At 42.8% G+C, this 16,600-nt stretch overlaps 2 protein-coding genes across 3 annotated transcripts in view; both read right to left on the reverse strand.

The window, feature by feature from the left end:
- Positions 1-1,297: 1,297 nt before the first annotated feature.
- On the reverse strand, positions 1,298-3,969 carry LOC124631409 (sesquipedalian-1). Its single transcript, XM_047165785.1, has 4 exons — positions 3,526-3,969; positions 2,942-3,127; positions 2,459-2,599; positions 1,298-2,112 (listed from the first exon to the last, which is right to left on the reverse strand). Exons 1-4 carry the CDS (start codon positions 3,734-3,736, stop codon positions 1,955-1,957), a joined length of 696 nt encoding a protein of 231 aa, XP_047021741.1. The 5' UTR covers positions 3,737-3,969; the 3' UTR covers positions 1,298-1,954.
- A 740-nt stretch (positions 3,970-4,709) lies between these two features.
- LOC124631359 (mediator of RNA polymerase II transcription subunit 13) overlaps positions 4,710-16,600 on the reverse strand; it is a 65,534-nt gene continuing 53,643 nt past the window's right edge. For both annotated transcript variants that reach the window (XM_047165724.1, XM_047165723.1), the window contains exons 15-27: positions 16,367-16,568; positions 15,464-15,741; positions 14,936-15,109; positions 14,298-14,488; positions 13,198-13,356; positions 12,284-13,082; positions 11,639-11,875; positions 11,068-11,297; positions 10,596-10,741; positions 10,053-10,330; positions 9,625-9,870; positions 9,214-9,467; positions 4,710-8,972 (exon numbers count right to left, since the gene is read on the reverse strand). In XM_047165724.1, the coding sequence (XP_047021680.1) occupies positions 8,840-8,972; positions 9,214-9,467; positions 9,625-9,870; positions 10,053-10,330; positions 10,596-10,741; positions 11,068-11,297; positions 11,639-11,875; positions 12,284-13,082; positions 13,198-13,356; positions 14,298-14,488; positions 14,936-15,109; positions 15,464-15,741; positions 16,367-16,568 (3,327 nt within the window). In that variant the 3' untranslated portion in view covers positions 4,710-8,839. The remainder of the gene's footprint in view (positions 8,973-9,213; positions 9,468-9,624; positions 9,871-10,052; positions 10,331-10,595; positions 10,742-11,067; positions 11,298-11,638; positions 11,876-12,283; positions 13,083-13,197; positions 13,357-14,297; positions 14,489-14,935; positions 15,110-15,463; positions 15,742-16,366; positions 16,569-16,600) is intronic.

Here is a 16,600-nt window from a genome sequence, read left to right on the forward strand (position 1 = left end):
TACAAATAAATATATACGCCACATATTAAACTTAACTATTTGGCAAGCGTTGTTCTTGGCAGGTATTGAACATAAGAAAAACCGTATTCGTTACTGACTGTTCTAGAAGAACCACTTCTCGCAACCGGGTAATATGTAGTCTATGACCTTACTCAGGCTATAGACTATCTGTGTATCAAATATCATTTAAATCAATAATTATGTCGTGAAAGCGCGACAGACAAACAGTTACTTTTGCATAAAAAATATTAGCAAAGATAAAAAGGTCATCCTTTTTTATATTTTTCTATTAGGAGAACGCACATCCGAAACCTGCCAAGTATTTACCTCTAAATCATAGCCAACATTGTGATGATATTTCTCAAACATAAACTTAACGCTAACATCTCCTTTTAACTGCAAGTTATAAATCCAAGGATCCATACAAGGATGTAGATATTTTATCAAATATATTTATTAATCTCAAAGCTTTTCGAAAGAATCATAATTAATAAAATCCAGTTGTTGACCTCTACATTATTTTCAACTAACGAATTCGATTCCGCCGTGAACTATGCATATAAAAATATAATGTCTTCGTACATGGGTACAAATGACTGGTCCTTATTACCTTACAAGACATTTGAAATTTCATGAGGAAGAAACTATAGTATGTACTTCTTTTCTTAGTAGCAGTTTCATACTCGTAACTGTATCAAGAAATCTAAAGACGGAAGTTTCCCCAAGTTGATCTTTTTCCGGTCGTGTCAGATTGCCGCCAAATCGGGCTATGAGAATTTAGGAATAATGAGGGCACCTGTGTCTGCGCAAATGCTCGTGCACTATATTTATTTATTTATTATTTATTTATAATACTTTTTGCACAAATAGTACAATGGCGGACTTAACGCCATAGGCGTTTTCTCCCAGTCTACCTTTGGGTGGTGGGGAAATAGCAGTGGTAGGTATAATGTCGCCGTGGCCGGCAATCGGTATGAATGCTATTATATTATTATAGTTCGGCCATTCAGAGAATGCGTTCCTGACACGTCGCGATTGAACTGACGACGTAACTTTGCAATGGCGTTGCAGTTACGATAAAAATATTTTTGCTGGTTGTTTACCGTTTTAACAATTGAGGAGCATTAAAACAACATTATTATATCAATAATCAATGAATGTAGTTACGTCGTCAGTTCAATCGCGACGTGTCAGGAACGCATTCTCTGAATGGCCGAACTATAGATACAATGACACATTAAAGTAGGTAATTCAAATGTTTGTTCACAATAATACTGACTAAATCTCTACATAACTATATTGTTATAGCTTTAATAGGATGAAGAAACTTGCGCCAGCAAATTTAATTTGTATGGAGCAAGATATTGGTCTTAAGCTACATAACTAAATAAGCGTAAGTACTTCTATTCTAACATAATTATAAAATCAATAATTCCAATCAATTTATCCTCTAAACACTAAACAATCTAGGCTTGCTATGTCAAAACAATTCAATTGTCTAAACAGGAAAATTTGATGATAACCAACTAAATATAGACTTTTCCTTTTTCTATTTACAATATTAGGTAGGCTTGTGATGACATTTTAATGTTATAAAAAATGTGTATTATGTCATTGTTTTCATCAAATATTACAACTAGTAGGCCTCTGCCTCGAATTATGCGGGCAGCGGGGCGGCAGCGGCGGCGGCGCGGGCGGTCACCGTTTGACTGGAGCTCACCACTCGTTGCCCGCTCCCGCGCCGCTGTATTCGACGGCCGGTCCATTTGATTATACGCGTAAGATTCTGCCGCTCCCGCGCCGCCGCCGCTGCCCGCAAAATTCGAGGCCGAGGCCGTAGGGATTATACCGCACCTATTTCAGTAAGTACTGAAATAAGGTGCATGTTTAATTTTCTTTATGCTTACTATAGTCAAGTTGGTACTCTTAATAAAACCTACATAGTTGACGTACACTACAACTGTATGAGAGGTTGTGAGGTCTCTTCCCTTTGCTTCGTGAGTCGGGCGCGCCACTCGCTTCTATCGGCTAATATCTTGCGTCCGTATGCTGTGTGGATGTCACGGAACGGCACCTTTTTACGGGGCAGGTCTGGTCGGAGGTTCTCTTTATCTGGTAATAAGCAGAATTACAAGGTTATATGGCACAGTGAAGTATATTTAGGGCTCCATTTGTAAATCTTTCTTATTAGCTCAAAAGTAGACTTTATTGACTAAAATTTACCTTTACCAAATCAATCTATTAGTCTACCAAAAAAGATAGGTGAACTTTTCATTATTAAGGGTAATTAAGAGATGGTTAACTTAAAGATTAATCCTCTATTGTAACTACTTTCACACATCCATACTTATCAGAACTACATTATTATCAGACACATATCAATTGCTGACAAATACCACAGCACTACCAAAGTGTGTCAGACATACCGCATACTAATATTATGGCTTGATATACTTACGATGTCTACTGCCCGGTACCGCCTTGGTCTCACCATCGGTAACTCTGTTGAAGGGGTTGTACCGCTGCCCTCGGGGAGGCACCTTAGGTTCATCCTCTGGTGGGGTCACTGTCACTAGTGCTGCCTCTGCTGCTGCTTCCGCTAGAAGACACAAATACAATGTTACAATAAACATAAACATTACATTTTCATGTTTTGGTTTTCGATTAGGCTAGCAACAACAGATCCTTTTTGATGAATGTTAGTTAAAAGGGAAGGATTTAAGATAATAATGATTTCAGGGAATTTAGATTCATTGGTATTTTCTCTGCTTTAAAGCTAATTTTAATTACAAATATTTCAAAAACACATATCTTAACCTGTTCTATGTTGGAGTGCACATATACAATACACAATTGATTTTCTATTGTTTCATGATTAGCAACATACAAGAGATTAAAGAAAAGAACTAAATAAGACTTCTTATATCACCATCAGTATTACCTTGTGCCTCATCCAGCTGCCTCTGCAAGTCAGACACCATGAGCTTCATATAGTCATAGCTGGCGCACGCGAGAGCCTTCATCCACGTCTCCATGGATGCCTGGGAGTTGGTGCACAGGAAGTACGTCCGGCCCCCCTCACACTGGAACGATATCTTGAAGCTGTAGGCTTCTTCTTCTGTTAATTCTGCAAGATAAGAAAATTTCAAGAAGTATTTACATGGCACGTCAATTTGCAAGATGGCAAGGTGGTCCTCAAGATGCTGGTAGCACTTTAAAAGATTAATATGTGTGTACCAAGAAGCGCATTGCAGCAGTTCGTTAGTGACCATAGGTATGTTGTTGCCATAACAACTTCATGCAAACAAACATTGCTCTATGGTCAAACTACTTAGTGAATAAATGGGTTTCAACTGTACTCTGTAACACAGATTTACAGACTTTTCTAAGTATTTTATAGATTTTAGAGTCAGTAGAAAGACGTCATAGATAGATGCAGTCATGAATGACTGCCACAGTTTAGTGGAAATACTTTGTTGTTTCTGTTTACAGTCAGTTATATACAACACACTAAAATATTCTTACCTATTGTACAGCCTTCCAATATAATCACACCGACAGGTTCCTTATCACCTTTTTTGTCAAAATAGAACAGCAGGTTCCCTTTGAGCACAAACCACCGCTTCTGGTAGCTCTTGCCGACTTCGCCCCTCATGTCCAGCCAGCCGTCGCGGTCCACCGGAGTCGCGGACGACGCGAAAGCGCACAAATTCTTCTCGTTTATTTTCATTGTCATTTATAAATATTCATACAAACACTATTGACTCAGAAACGTAGCTAATGTAAGTTTAAGTCCTTATCGGCACGTAAAAGTATGTGGTACTCATTAATATGTTTACACTACGTAGAACACCACATTACTGTACTGATAAATTAGTTTATTTAATAAAATCTTATTGAATTTAGATATAAATAAAGGCAAGCAAACAGTACGCACCACCCTTGAAGATGTATTGTCAATGTCACAAATAAAAATTATGTCAATGTCACTTCGGTGACATTTTTAATTTCGTCATAAACTTTTAATTACTTTTCTTAACTCTCATTTCGAATTTTCCGAGGAAAAATCTGATGTTAGGACTGCAGAAAAATTTCATGACGGAGACAGGGCAGTACCCTGTGTCCTTGAAAGAGGTCAGCAATATTAGAGAGGACCCTAGCCAAAGCCCGCCAAAATTCTTTCGAATAATATTATGGTCTCAGCACACAAAGGGTAGCAGAAGGAACCAGGAGGGACTGAAATGGGAAATATAGAACTTGTTTCCGCCAGCATGCCGCCAGCCAGGTTTTACCTGCTTCCCGATTGAACTCTTGATTCTGATAACATTAGAAAGCTTACGTTTTAAGTTACGTAGATTAATGTAATTTCATCAAAATCCTTTCAATACTTTATGCTTGAAAAACTGATACAATTAATTTTGCTTTAAAATATTTGTGTGAATAAACTTATCAAGCTAAAGCATGATATTTATGCAGCGAATTTGAAGCTTTCATGGAATTTTCGTCGTTTTATAGGATGTGCATGTGAGAATACGCTCTGTAGTTTTGATGTATTTTTCTCAATCACGCGTTAATGGCTAAAAGGATTTTGATGAAACTTATATTTATTATCCTGGTGTGGTACGGTGATTCTCTTCCTCAGGACGTAGTTAAAATGGCAGGCTGAAATAATTGTTTATATTTCTTGAGAAAATCAAATAAAACAATGCTTTTTAAATATGTAATATTTTATTCATAATTATTATTACCTATTTTCACAGTTATTTATAAAGTTATATTAATATCAAGTATTACACTAATTTTGTTTTACGAATTTCTAATGATTGCTCCATTTAGAAAATTTGATTTCCACATCAATCATCAGATTTGACCGCTTACAACTAATATATGACAAAATGGTGAGGTCTATGTACAGTACGATCCCAATTCCCTAAAAAAATTGACAAATTCACAATAACAAAAAAGTCAAAAAAACGAAATCCTTAAAATAATCCATTCAACTACGAATCTCGATTAACAACTGTACAAAATATTACGAGTGGTTTCTTTAAAACGTGCTCCATTATACATCGGCAATGTGGGCAAATAATTAACGGTATTCGATACTACATCGAGTATATGTACAAAATGTCGTTTTACAAAACAAAATAATAAACTATATACAACATCATTAAATATTCTCAAATGCTGTAACACATTTAAAACATTTCATATTCAACTAGGCATAATTCAGTTAAGTGGCGGGCGGGCCGCGTCTACATTAAATAATTTATTCAAACCGCCGCGGCGCTGCGCTCGCGCATACATACAAAACCTGTACAAATTGCCTACCATCACTTGACAATACAAAAAATAATTAGGTACTAAGCAACAAAAAAATAATTTACAATCTGATTTCTGATAATTTGTTCAATACGAAAAATTAATTTAAGATTTTTGATTTTTCCGAACTCAGTCCACAGAAATAAGATTAAAAATGGAATATATCAATAAAAAATGAGTAATACACGATCCAAACCACGCATCGGACATATTTACAGATTTGTTTTCACAGCACACCTCCCTACGCTTACGCTTTAATAATATATTAAAATAGAAAATTTCATTATAACTACTAAACTGTCGGAGATTCGACGCATCAACACGCTCTTCTGTTGTTTCAAATGGCTCCATTTTATATTCTTTTTTTATAAAACGACAATGTCTAATTATACAAATGCTACTTCCAACATCATCTAGGGGGCTCTCTTTATCACTATTTTATTTTAACTAACGATAAACTATTGGTGTTTCTAATTAGCTTTCTGCAGCTTAATTGCATAACGCAGCCATAGAATAAATTGCTTCAAGTGCTTTTTTCCCACGCAAACAACGTTTCTGCTCAATGCTGACAAATTAGGTGTAGCATTCGCAAAAAAGTTTAACTTCGCACTCACTGCATCTACGTTTTAGTAAAAGTACAGCTGAGAATATTCACACTAGAAGCAGTTACTATTGTTGCGCTACGCAATTGCACCGTTTCGTATTTTGTTATCATAAGATATATTTACTAGCAAATCTGTTTGTTGTAGAATTGTTACCGACATCGCACGGACACTCCGCAGATTACGCAAGTGATCATTTGAACATTAGTGTACGCTAGAATGCCGGTGCAATGCAGCACATGTGAGAAGCAATGTTGAGCTTTTGTTCCCTCGTATAAAACTGTACAGAATTCAAGTTTACTTCAGTGGTCAATTTATCTAAATACATTTTGTCCCTAGAGATTGAAACTACGTGATTCATAAAGCAAAGTTGTGCAAAACACTACAAATTAGGAAAAATTGCATTTTTCATAAAAGCCTACAAAAATAATGCATGAACGTACGTGTCGACAAGTGTCGTTATAATAAGTGAGATGGTTTGGTGGACGATTTAATAAGAAACATCAGTAAAAAAATATCTAAAATACTATACATATCTAACTCCTTTGGTAATTCATACCGGTTTATTAAAATAACGAAAATTTACAAAAAATACACTACATTAATACATACATTGCAGTAATAATGTGCTGCAGTTGTAAAAATTGTGACGTCGATTTCGTTAAGAAATAAATATTTCATGATGTCGCATTCAGACATTTGCACTATGAAGTCGGAAAAACCGTATGTGCGTGTGTGTCTGTGTGATGTTCAAATGTTAACTTGTGGTTGAATGTTAGATATTAATTTCCATAAATTAAAGTTCCGAGCATGACCAAATAAAATTACTTGATGCACTTTAGTAAAATCACTAAACTTTACATTTGCCTCTAAAGTTTAGTCAGTATCAAAGAGTAAAATGGCCATTGAGATCAAAATAAAACCTGATTTGTATGAAAAAAATGAATTGATGCAGTAGTAAAATTAAAGCTCAGTGAAATATAAAATTGGACTCAAAATTTTCTACATTGCAGAAAATATCAATTTTATACAAGCTAAATGAATTCAAAATCCTTATTTGGATACTAACGTTATTTGAAAACATGAAATTTTATTTTGCTATTAATTTTAACACTAGCTACGATAATTAAATCGACGGAAGTTTAATGTCGAGGTGTGAAAATATTTGAGGTAAAAGAGAGAGAAAAGGGATATTGTGAGCAATTAACTATCTAATTACAATAATCCCACATAAATCCTTATTTTATTGCATTTAGCCTTTTGGGCGCGTTATTTAAAATTTTCTACATTTATATATAAGTATTTGAAGGTCATGTCTGTCTAATAAAAATGATAGCTACATAAAATGAGGTTCACTTTCAATTCTGGAATGAGAGATCAGGAAGTATTGTTTATTCCGACAAGACTGCATGGAAGTGGATTCTTACTGATTTTATTTTAAAAAATGTAACTAGATATTATTAGCAAGAAAATGATAAAAGTTCATCACTCATAATATTTAAAAACTGATTGAAAAATAACTATCAAAAACTGTATGCAAACATGTATACCTAATATGAATTGAAAGTTCTTATGAATAAAATTTGATATTTTTGTTTGCCCTAATTGGCACTTTGTAAACTAGGTTTTGTTTTCCAGCAAACTAAATTGATTGAAAGACCTTGATATTCGAATGGATTGATTGCTGGTTATAAATTAAAATGCCTTTTGACATGTGGTGAATGATTCATATATAAAACATGGAAAACTGTTCATATGCCAAATTGGACCTTATTTTGTGATCAAACTTATTAACCTAGATTCCCCGGCTTAACTAGTTTGCATTTTTAAATTTTCCTAGTAATTAATTTAACATTTTTGATATTTCAATTTAGAAGTTTGTGCATGGTAATTCACTCTGTTTAATAAGGCATATTTTACCAAACAGTAAACTGTTGTATGTTTGTAGTAATTTACTTTAGAACGTAAGGAGTTGTTAATAGTAGGGCAAAAGTAATGTCTCAACTTAATGTATTCATAATTGATGGTCTTTTTATCTAAGGTTCTAACTCATGTTTACTTAATTAAAGTATACAAGAGCTATATTGACCCACTGTCTAGCATTAAAAATGAAAATGAATGAATCTGTAAGTAAAACAATTGCTAAAGCATGTTGCTACATACAGAATGTTACTAAACAGAGCGAAACCGCACCCAACACTGTCCCCTACAACACGTAGAGGACTCTCCAACATTTGACAACAACAACATATCGTAACGAGGCCCAGAACTTACACTCCCTACTAGTTAATTTATCTAAGTACTGTCATCAACTACGAGTCTACCTTTATGCTGCCTTTTAGTCATTTACCTTACTTCAACTTAGTGATCCATGGGCAATACTTTAATTCATATTTATCATTGTAAACAAGCTATTTGTATAGTTGTCTGGAGACAAAATAAGGCAAATGGTACCAAGATTTAAATTACCATTAGTAAAAAAAATACATAAAAAATATATACTATCCAGTTGTCTGAAACAGAACCATTAACGGTCCGGTTCAACTGGATAAACTATCAACAAAATACATATAAATAAAAAATAAATAAGATAAATAGCAATATTACCCATATGACCACTACAACCATGATGTCCAACTTCAACAAATTACTCTAATAAATAGTATGTAGGCAGGCTGACGTCATTATCCAACATTATGGCACATTTAGTGCCATCCTGAACACCTGTAATGTTAACGAGTGTAAACTTTTTAACATTAATAGGTGTTAGAGATAGTTGTAAGGCTTCCTGCGCGATACTATATTATTATGTCAGATCCGATTGTTCACTAGTCACTCGTCACTCGTACACGTCACTACACTGCACTAGTTGAGACACTGTCACTGGCACGTCACTACGGCACTCGGCTGGTGGTCTAGCCGAGCGCTGCGGCCGTGTGGTACAGCTGCATGAGCACCTGCACGTGCAGCGGCAGGCACGACAGCCGGTCGTGAGTGTTGCCGTCCAGCGCTAACCATGACAGCGCGTTATAACCTTCTAGCACGTATCTGTAACAATAAGTTTTGTGATTACATATTGACGAAGTGTAGTGTTTGTTGGATGGTATTGGTAGTAAAATTTCTACATACAAATAAAGTTGATAGTGATACAACTGAAGATCCAATAATGTGCTGCCAGAAGTCAACATCATTCATCATACTTAATACTGTGTGCTATGGAACGTAGTTGTGTATTGAGTACTGCTGTCGTTTCTCTGTCTGTTAGGAGATGCGGAGGTGGTGGTAGTACCTGAGCACATCGGTGGTGACCTGCGAGTCGAGCGGGTGCGTGTTGTGGTCGCGGCGCTGCGTGAGCGAGGTGTAGTCGTCGGCGGCCTGCAGGCTGCCGGCGTGCAGGTGCAGCGCCGTCTTGAGGAAGGCGGGGCAGGCGCCGCGCAGGTGAGCACAGCCTGCCCACCACCACGCCGGCATGGCGCCCAGCGGCGCCGTCGACACCATGTAGCCCAGCGCCAGCGGCTGCTGCAGCAGCGCGCCCACCGCCTCCTGCAAGCCACACAACAGTTAATATTATCATCTTAACTGAATATGTACTCACTCAAGCTATAAATCAATAGGTCATAACTTTGATACATGTGTGAAACCACCGTACCATAGGGTTGTTACTTATATTAGCCAAATGTAAATACAAGAGTATACATACGGCAGCATTATCATCTTGATGATGGAAGGCGGCCTGGTGATGGTGATGCGCCTGCGGGCTGGCGGCGGGGTCGTCGTCAGTCCGGCGGGGGCTGCCGGCCGCCCACATGTTGTTGAACATGTCGCCGATGAGTAAGTCCGTCATGTTGTCCTCGCCCATGTCCTCGTCTCCCATGTCCACGTTCAGGAACATCATGTCGCTGTCCTCGCCGTTCGCCATCGGTGGCTCGAATGGCATCTGGTTTGACTGGTGAAAATAAAAAAAATAGGAGTCAGTAGGTATTTCAAAATAAGTTGTATGATCGTTGCTGGGGAGTTCGTTTCGCCACTTCTTCCCAGCAAAACCACATGGAGTGGTGGAGGGTGGGCATTTTGGGGGCTATCTTTTGTTTATGACGATAAGCTGAGTGGTTCGGAAGGTGTTATTACCTGCGTGGTGGCGGAGGTGGGGAAGACGAGGATGTGCGTGGCGGTGACGTCGCGCGGCGTGTGCAGGTGCGACTGGATGGAGGCCTGCGAGAAGCGCTCGTCGGGCGTGAAGCGGTCGGCCATGAGGCGCAGGCAGGAGTCGGGCTCCGTGGACACGAGGCAGGCCGACACGATGCACGGCGCCCCCGCCGGGTACACCACGCCGCAGCTGCCGCACAGCTCGCGCAGCTGCGCCGACGCCCGCACCAGGTGCTTGCGTGACAGCAGCCAGCTCCAGCCTGGGAACACGATACAGTTTCATAAACACTGCCAGAGGAAATAACATTCACAGTTTCCATGCATTTTCACAAAAGACTCGATATTCTTAAATTTTCGACCCTGGCTCGAAAAAGACCCAAAAGTAAAACAAAAATAAATAAGTAAATAATATTTTATTATCACAATCAAGGACACAATATTGCACTGTATATATTATTCACTTTGTATCTGTTTACTATATTCATGTACCATGCAATGATGCGTCATAAAAAGTAGTAGTGGTACCTTTGAGTTCTCCATGTCCGATGCGTCCGACGCGGCCGACGACCAGCCTCCAGGGCTGCGCGGCCTGGCTCATGACGCCCAGCGTGAAGTCCATCAGCTTGGTCAGCCCCAGCCGCCGCGCCGGGGCGCTGCGCCGCCGCCGAGATCTGCGAGTTATAATTGCACATTTTATACATCGAACAAATACTATGCAAGGTATGATATGAATTCTGGTTCTGCGGGATTGTTCGAAAGAGTTACCGCAACCCTGGTACATAAAACGCCCATGAAGGAATATTTTAGTCAGTAAGAGCGCACGCTCACTCTGCTAAATCCACATCGGGATTTGATCATTTGCTGATTTCTTACCAAAAAAAGGTAAGATATGAATAGGTATAACACAATAATACACTTCAGGCTTAAAGAAGGCTTCTGCCCTCAAAGAAGATCAGTTTGAGAATTGCAATTTCACAATCGTAGTGTAATAAGGTACCTGTGCGGCACATGTATGTTGATGGCGGCGGTGTCGAGCAGCTCGCCGCGCGCGTCGGACGCCGCCGCCAGCAGCCAGCGCTGGTCGTGGCTGAGGCAGTAGGCGAGGAACAGCACGCCGCCCGCCTCGGTGGCGCCGGTGCCCCACGTCTCCGCCACCTCCTTCAGCGCGCGCGGCGCCGCCAGCACCCACGCGGGGGAGAACAGCGCGTATGGGGCGCGGTTCTTCTCCTGCAAACATAACATGTTGCATGTATAAATCAAATGAAGAGCGTTAGAAACTAATGACTAATTATCATCATCAAAAATATAAAACCAAATACCTGTTGACATGCTAGATACTAAGTAACTTCCACTATTTAAAAATAAATAACGAACATTTTTAATTGATAAAGCATACTGCACAATTCAAGATTTACTAAATTATTGAAAAATTATTAATTCCCCTGCCAATACCTACCCATGTTATTATTGTATGCCTATTAGATCTTTTTCGAGACTTTGACTATAAGAAGGTGATCGGAATAACTGTTATTATTAGCGTGTGGTATAGATATAAGTGGTGTGCTCACATCTTTGGCCTGCAGGAAGAGGTTGGCGTCGGCGGCGGTGCCGAAGCCGGTGAGCGACTTGCCGTTGGCGTGGTGCTGCAGCAGGCGGCGGGCGCCGGTGAACACGCTGAAGGCCAGCGCGCGCACGTCGGCGCCGCCGCCCGCCTGCCCCGCGCCGCCCTCCGCGCCCGGCGCCGGGCCTGTGTCGCGAGCCGCGCCCAGGCCCCAGCGCGAGCATATGCTCTCCAGGGAAATGATCTGAACAAACAAAAAAAAAATAGTTTTTTTTTCTTTATTGTATTCCTTTCTTTTAGGAAACCAGGGTTCATACAAATACACATATATTGTACATAACAATAGTTATATATTAATATATAACATTATAAATATCAATGTTGTAAAATGTCGCTCTAACAAAGGAACCTCATAGGAAAGTTATTACTTTAAAGTTATTCTTATTACATCACAAGGGTTGACTAGTTAAAAATTTGTCAGACTGAGTGTTGTGTTTCTCAGATAATTAGGTCAAAGATGTCAGTCAGACAGAAGTTTAATGTAAAACTGTACACTGGCACTTTTATTACAAGATGGATTTGATCTCACCATAAGAGATTAGGCAAAAAGAGTTTTTCAAACAAAGACAAGATGGATCAACATGGGACGTACCTTGACGAGCGGATTGTGGTGATGTAAGTGGTCCATAGTTCGTGTGACGAGCCTGAGCAGCGCGTGCAGCGCGAGCGGGCGGTGCGCGTGCGCGGCGGGCGGCTCCACCACGTACACCACCAGCGCCGGCGCGCCGCCCTCCTCCTCGGCGGCGGCGGGCGCGGCGGGCGGCGGCGCGGGCGGCGCGGGCTCGGCGTCGTCGGGCGCGGGCTCGGGCGTGGCGGGCGGGCGCGGCTCGGCGTCCAGCAGCGCGTCGCCGCCCAGCGCCGCCAGCTGCGGCAGCAGGTGCGCGCGCAGCGTGTCGGCGTAGGCGCGCAGCTGCTCGCCCAGGCGGCCCGGCGGCAGCGCGCCCGCCCAGTCGTCGCGCGCCGCCCGCCGCGCCGCGCCGCAGCGCACCAGCCCGTCCCGCGCCACGCGCCCGATGGGCTGGTGCCGCCCCAGCCGGCACGACTCGTACGCCGTCGACAGCTCGCGGAAGAAAGCCTTCAGCGGCTCGGTCAGGGAGTCACAATCGGCCGCTAGTACCACGTACGCTACGTCTCTAGCGTACGAATATGGTTCGAGAGCTAATCGTTCCCAATGTCGTAACGCGTAGGGTGACAATGATATCCAGTCGCGATCGTGTCCGACCAGTAGAGGAGGCACGGGCTGCGGCTCGCACAGGTCCTCGTTGCCGCGGCCGGCGAGGCGGTGGAACTGGCGCCACGTGAGCGGGCCCGTCACACCGTCCCACATGCGGGCGCCACAACAACGCTTCTGTATCGCATCTTGTAGGAGGGGCCTTAGTCGCCGCATTAATCTGGGAACAAAAATCAATATATCAATCAGTTACTATAAAAAAAACAACATGCTGTGGCGTTACCCAAATAATTAGAGTTAAGGCAGAAAGGGGTTATGATATCTGCGTAACATACCTGACGACGTCCCTTGAGGATCTGGGCGCTCGTGCCCCGATAAAGGGCCAGCGATGCACAGCTTGCGGGGCGTTGGCGCTGCTGAGGCTGTTCACGCTGACGCCTGAGGTGATGGACGCGCGGAGAGCTCGCGCTGCCGCCGTGCCGCCGTCCGTGTACCTGTCACATAACATTATTTATATTACAAATGCGGTATAGTATACATTTCAGCAAACTTTTGCCTCCATTGTAACTTTAGGTTTGATAAAAAGCGAGTATAATATATTTATAAATTTCATACGAATTATAAATTTTATGAAGTAAGAATTTTTTTAAGGATATCTTTAATGTATACAGGATTGAATTTTAAGCAGTGCGCAAAAAAAAACTGGTGGTCCAGAATCGTTAACAGAACATATCTGCATCATCAGTAAAAAAAATTTTTTCATTCTTTTGTCCGCCCTAAAATCAGCAAAATATGGATACCAACAATTCTTACGCGCGCCGAGCGGAGCTCCGTCAGTAAACCGGTTTCGCATTGCCGCCGTGCATACTATGACGACTGTGACCGTACAATCGGTTACAAAAAAAACATCTTTCGATATCAATAACTTTTCTTTTTTGTACTATAACACGACAAACTAAAAATTTACGTATCTATAAAACATATTTAACTATAAGTTGACAAAGTTTGCGCACTGGATAAAATTCATTCCTGTATATTTTTTTGACAATAACAATAGATACAAATTATATTAAATCCTCCTCCTTGTAACATCATATTGTAAATAGGAAAAATTGTGAGGATTTATTGTGTATGTTTATTACCCTTTCACGCAAAAATTATTGGGTGGATTTTTATGAAACATGGCAGTAATGTATTATCAGATAAATAACATATCATCCCCGTAGGTAGAGTGAAAAGTCACTAAGTCCGAATAAGTCGAAAATGCGTTATCCATTTCATCAACGTCACAACCCACATTGCATCAAGATGGCGTTAATAAATAATTTGATTTTTTTCGGACTTAGTGACTTTTTGGTCTACGAGGTCGATATAGGGTAGTTTTTATGCATGTGAAGTATAGTTAATTTGGGATAGTATTGTTTGTGGTACTGACTCGAGCAGGTTGAGGCGCAGGTCGTCGTGCGGCGGCGCGGCGGCGGCGGCGGCGGCGGCGCGGGCCAGCGCGGCGGCGGGCGGCGCGGGCGGGGCGGCGCTGGCGGCCAGCACGGCGCGCGCCACCTCGCCCAGCGCGCCCGCCTCCGCCCCGCCCGGCTCCTCCGCTAAGCCCGTGATCTCCATCTCGTCCTGCAGAACAGTACATTGTTACTAGTGGCCGTGCTCTGGCTGTGGCGACATACTAGGCGGACAAAGTGTAGTCTCAATATAAGACATGTGTCTAAATAATAGCCTAAATAACAGACCAACAGATTTTCCTTTTAAACCCTGATATCATACACCGAAAAACGCGACGATGGAACTAATTGGTACATCTCAATGATGCAGAAAACCTTTTAACGAAGATCTCAATCTAAGCGAATAACACTCAATATTTCTACCTAAAGAGCATAATTAATTCAACATAATACTGACACGGGCGCGTAGTGTAAGTAAAGTGGCGTGCAATGGTCCCGCGAGCCACGCGGCTTCATGCCGCAGGCGGGAGATCCGATCGCATCTTGCACACTAGTATAACGTCGTAGATGACTACACTCGTGTGTGACAATGACAACAGTATTAGCGTCGTGTATGTACCTCGTAGAAGAGTCCGGCGCGGTGTGCGCGGCGGCGGTTGAGGATGGCGCTGAAGCCGCACGTGCAGTGCGCCGGCTCGTCGTCCGGCCGCGGCGACGAGCCCGCCGCGCCGCCCATGCCCGAGCAGCCCGCCAGGTACGTCGCCGCGTCCGCGCCGCGGATGTTGCCCACGACCTGGACAGAAATAAAATAAAATATAGCATCAAAAACCTCATAAACCAAACCTACTGTAAATAAGCAAGCACTCAGTGGAGTCCACTCGTGACCAAAGGCCTGGCCTATACTTTGGTCAACAAATATCCGATTGTCCGTCAATTCGCGCTGACAGCGATGCGGATGAATATTATGATTCATAGTTTAAATGTTTCCATTTTTATTTGTTAATAAATAGTTTATATATGTAATTTAAAAATAGTTTATTAATGTTTAATTAATGAAGTTACTGTGACTATATCATTCAAAAAATTCGACTTGAAAATTACACGGAAGCCTAATCACAATATATAATTTTATATAAGCAAGTTTTACCTTAGGTCCAGCATTGCAGACGCAAAGCGTGCAGCTATCAAAGTTGTGGTCGCGGAAGACGTTGAGCACGGTATCCGCTAGCAGCACGTTGAGCATGAGCGGGCAGGCCACGTGCGCGGGCGGCGCCGGCGCGGCCTCCGCCACCCGCGCCTGTGCTCGCGGCACTACGGAGGTGTTGGTGGTGGCGGGGCCCGGGGGCCCGGGGCCCGGCTCGCGAGCGTTCCGACTCCGCGCCTCGCGGCTTTCAGGGGTAGGGGGAGCGGAGCGTTTCACACCGGCTGTTGATGAAATATGAACTATTAATATTACCATAGCTTGGCAAATGTGGTAAGGACTTGTGTGGAGTACGAAACATGACTGTCAATATTAATGTTCCAAAGGGTTGTTCCCGTGGTTCCTAAGAATATTCTTAACTCGCCGTTTCAACATGTACCGTATACTTTCAATTCTATATTTTTTCCACATCTCATGATTTCTGCTGCCTCAGAGGTGACCTACCCGTCCTATTGGTATCGGCATCAGCGTCCGGCTCCCGCTTGTCGTGGTCGTCGTGCTCCTGGTGGCAGCGCGGCCGGTACACGGCATGCGGCGGCAGCGTGACGGGCGGCAGCAGCTGCCTCAGAGGTGACCTACCCGTCCTATTGGTATCGGCATCAGCGTCCGGCTCCCGCTTGTCGTGGTCGTCGTGCTCCTGGTGGCAGCGCGGCCGGTACACGGCATGCGGCGGCAGCGTGACGGGCGGCAGCAGCTGCCTCAGAGGTGACCTACCCGTCCTATTGGTATCGGCATCAGCGTCCGGCTCCCGCTTGTCGTGGTCGTCGTGCTCCTGGTGGCAGCGCGGCCGGTACACGGCATGCGGCGGCAGCGTGACGGGCGGCAGCAGCTGCCTCAGAGGTGACCTACCCGTCCTATTGGTATCGGCATCAGCGTCCGGCTCCCGCTTGTCGTGGTCGTCGTGCTCCTGGTGGCAGCGCGGCCGGTACACGGCATGCGGCGGCAGCGTGACGGGCGGCAGCAGCTGGCTCGGCAGCGTCGTCAGCGGCGCGTACTTAGACGAGCCCACGTATTTGAATACGGTAGGCGGTTTGAACACGTATGACCAGTCCTGGGGGAGATGGATGATATTAAAGTTATTAA

The sequence above is a fragment of the Helicoverpa zea genome, chromosome 6, assembly GCF_022581195.2.
Source record: "Helicoverpa zea isolate HzStark_Cry1AcR chromosome 6, ilHelZeax1.1, whole genome shotgun sequence".
NCBI classification, from domain to species: domain Eukaryota; kingdom Metazoa; phylum Arthropoda; class Insecta; order Lepidoptera; family Noctuidae; genus Helicoverpa; species Helicoverpa zea.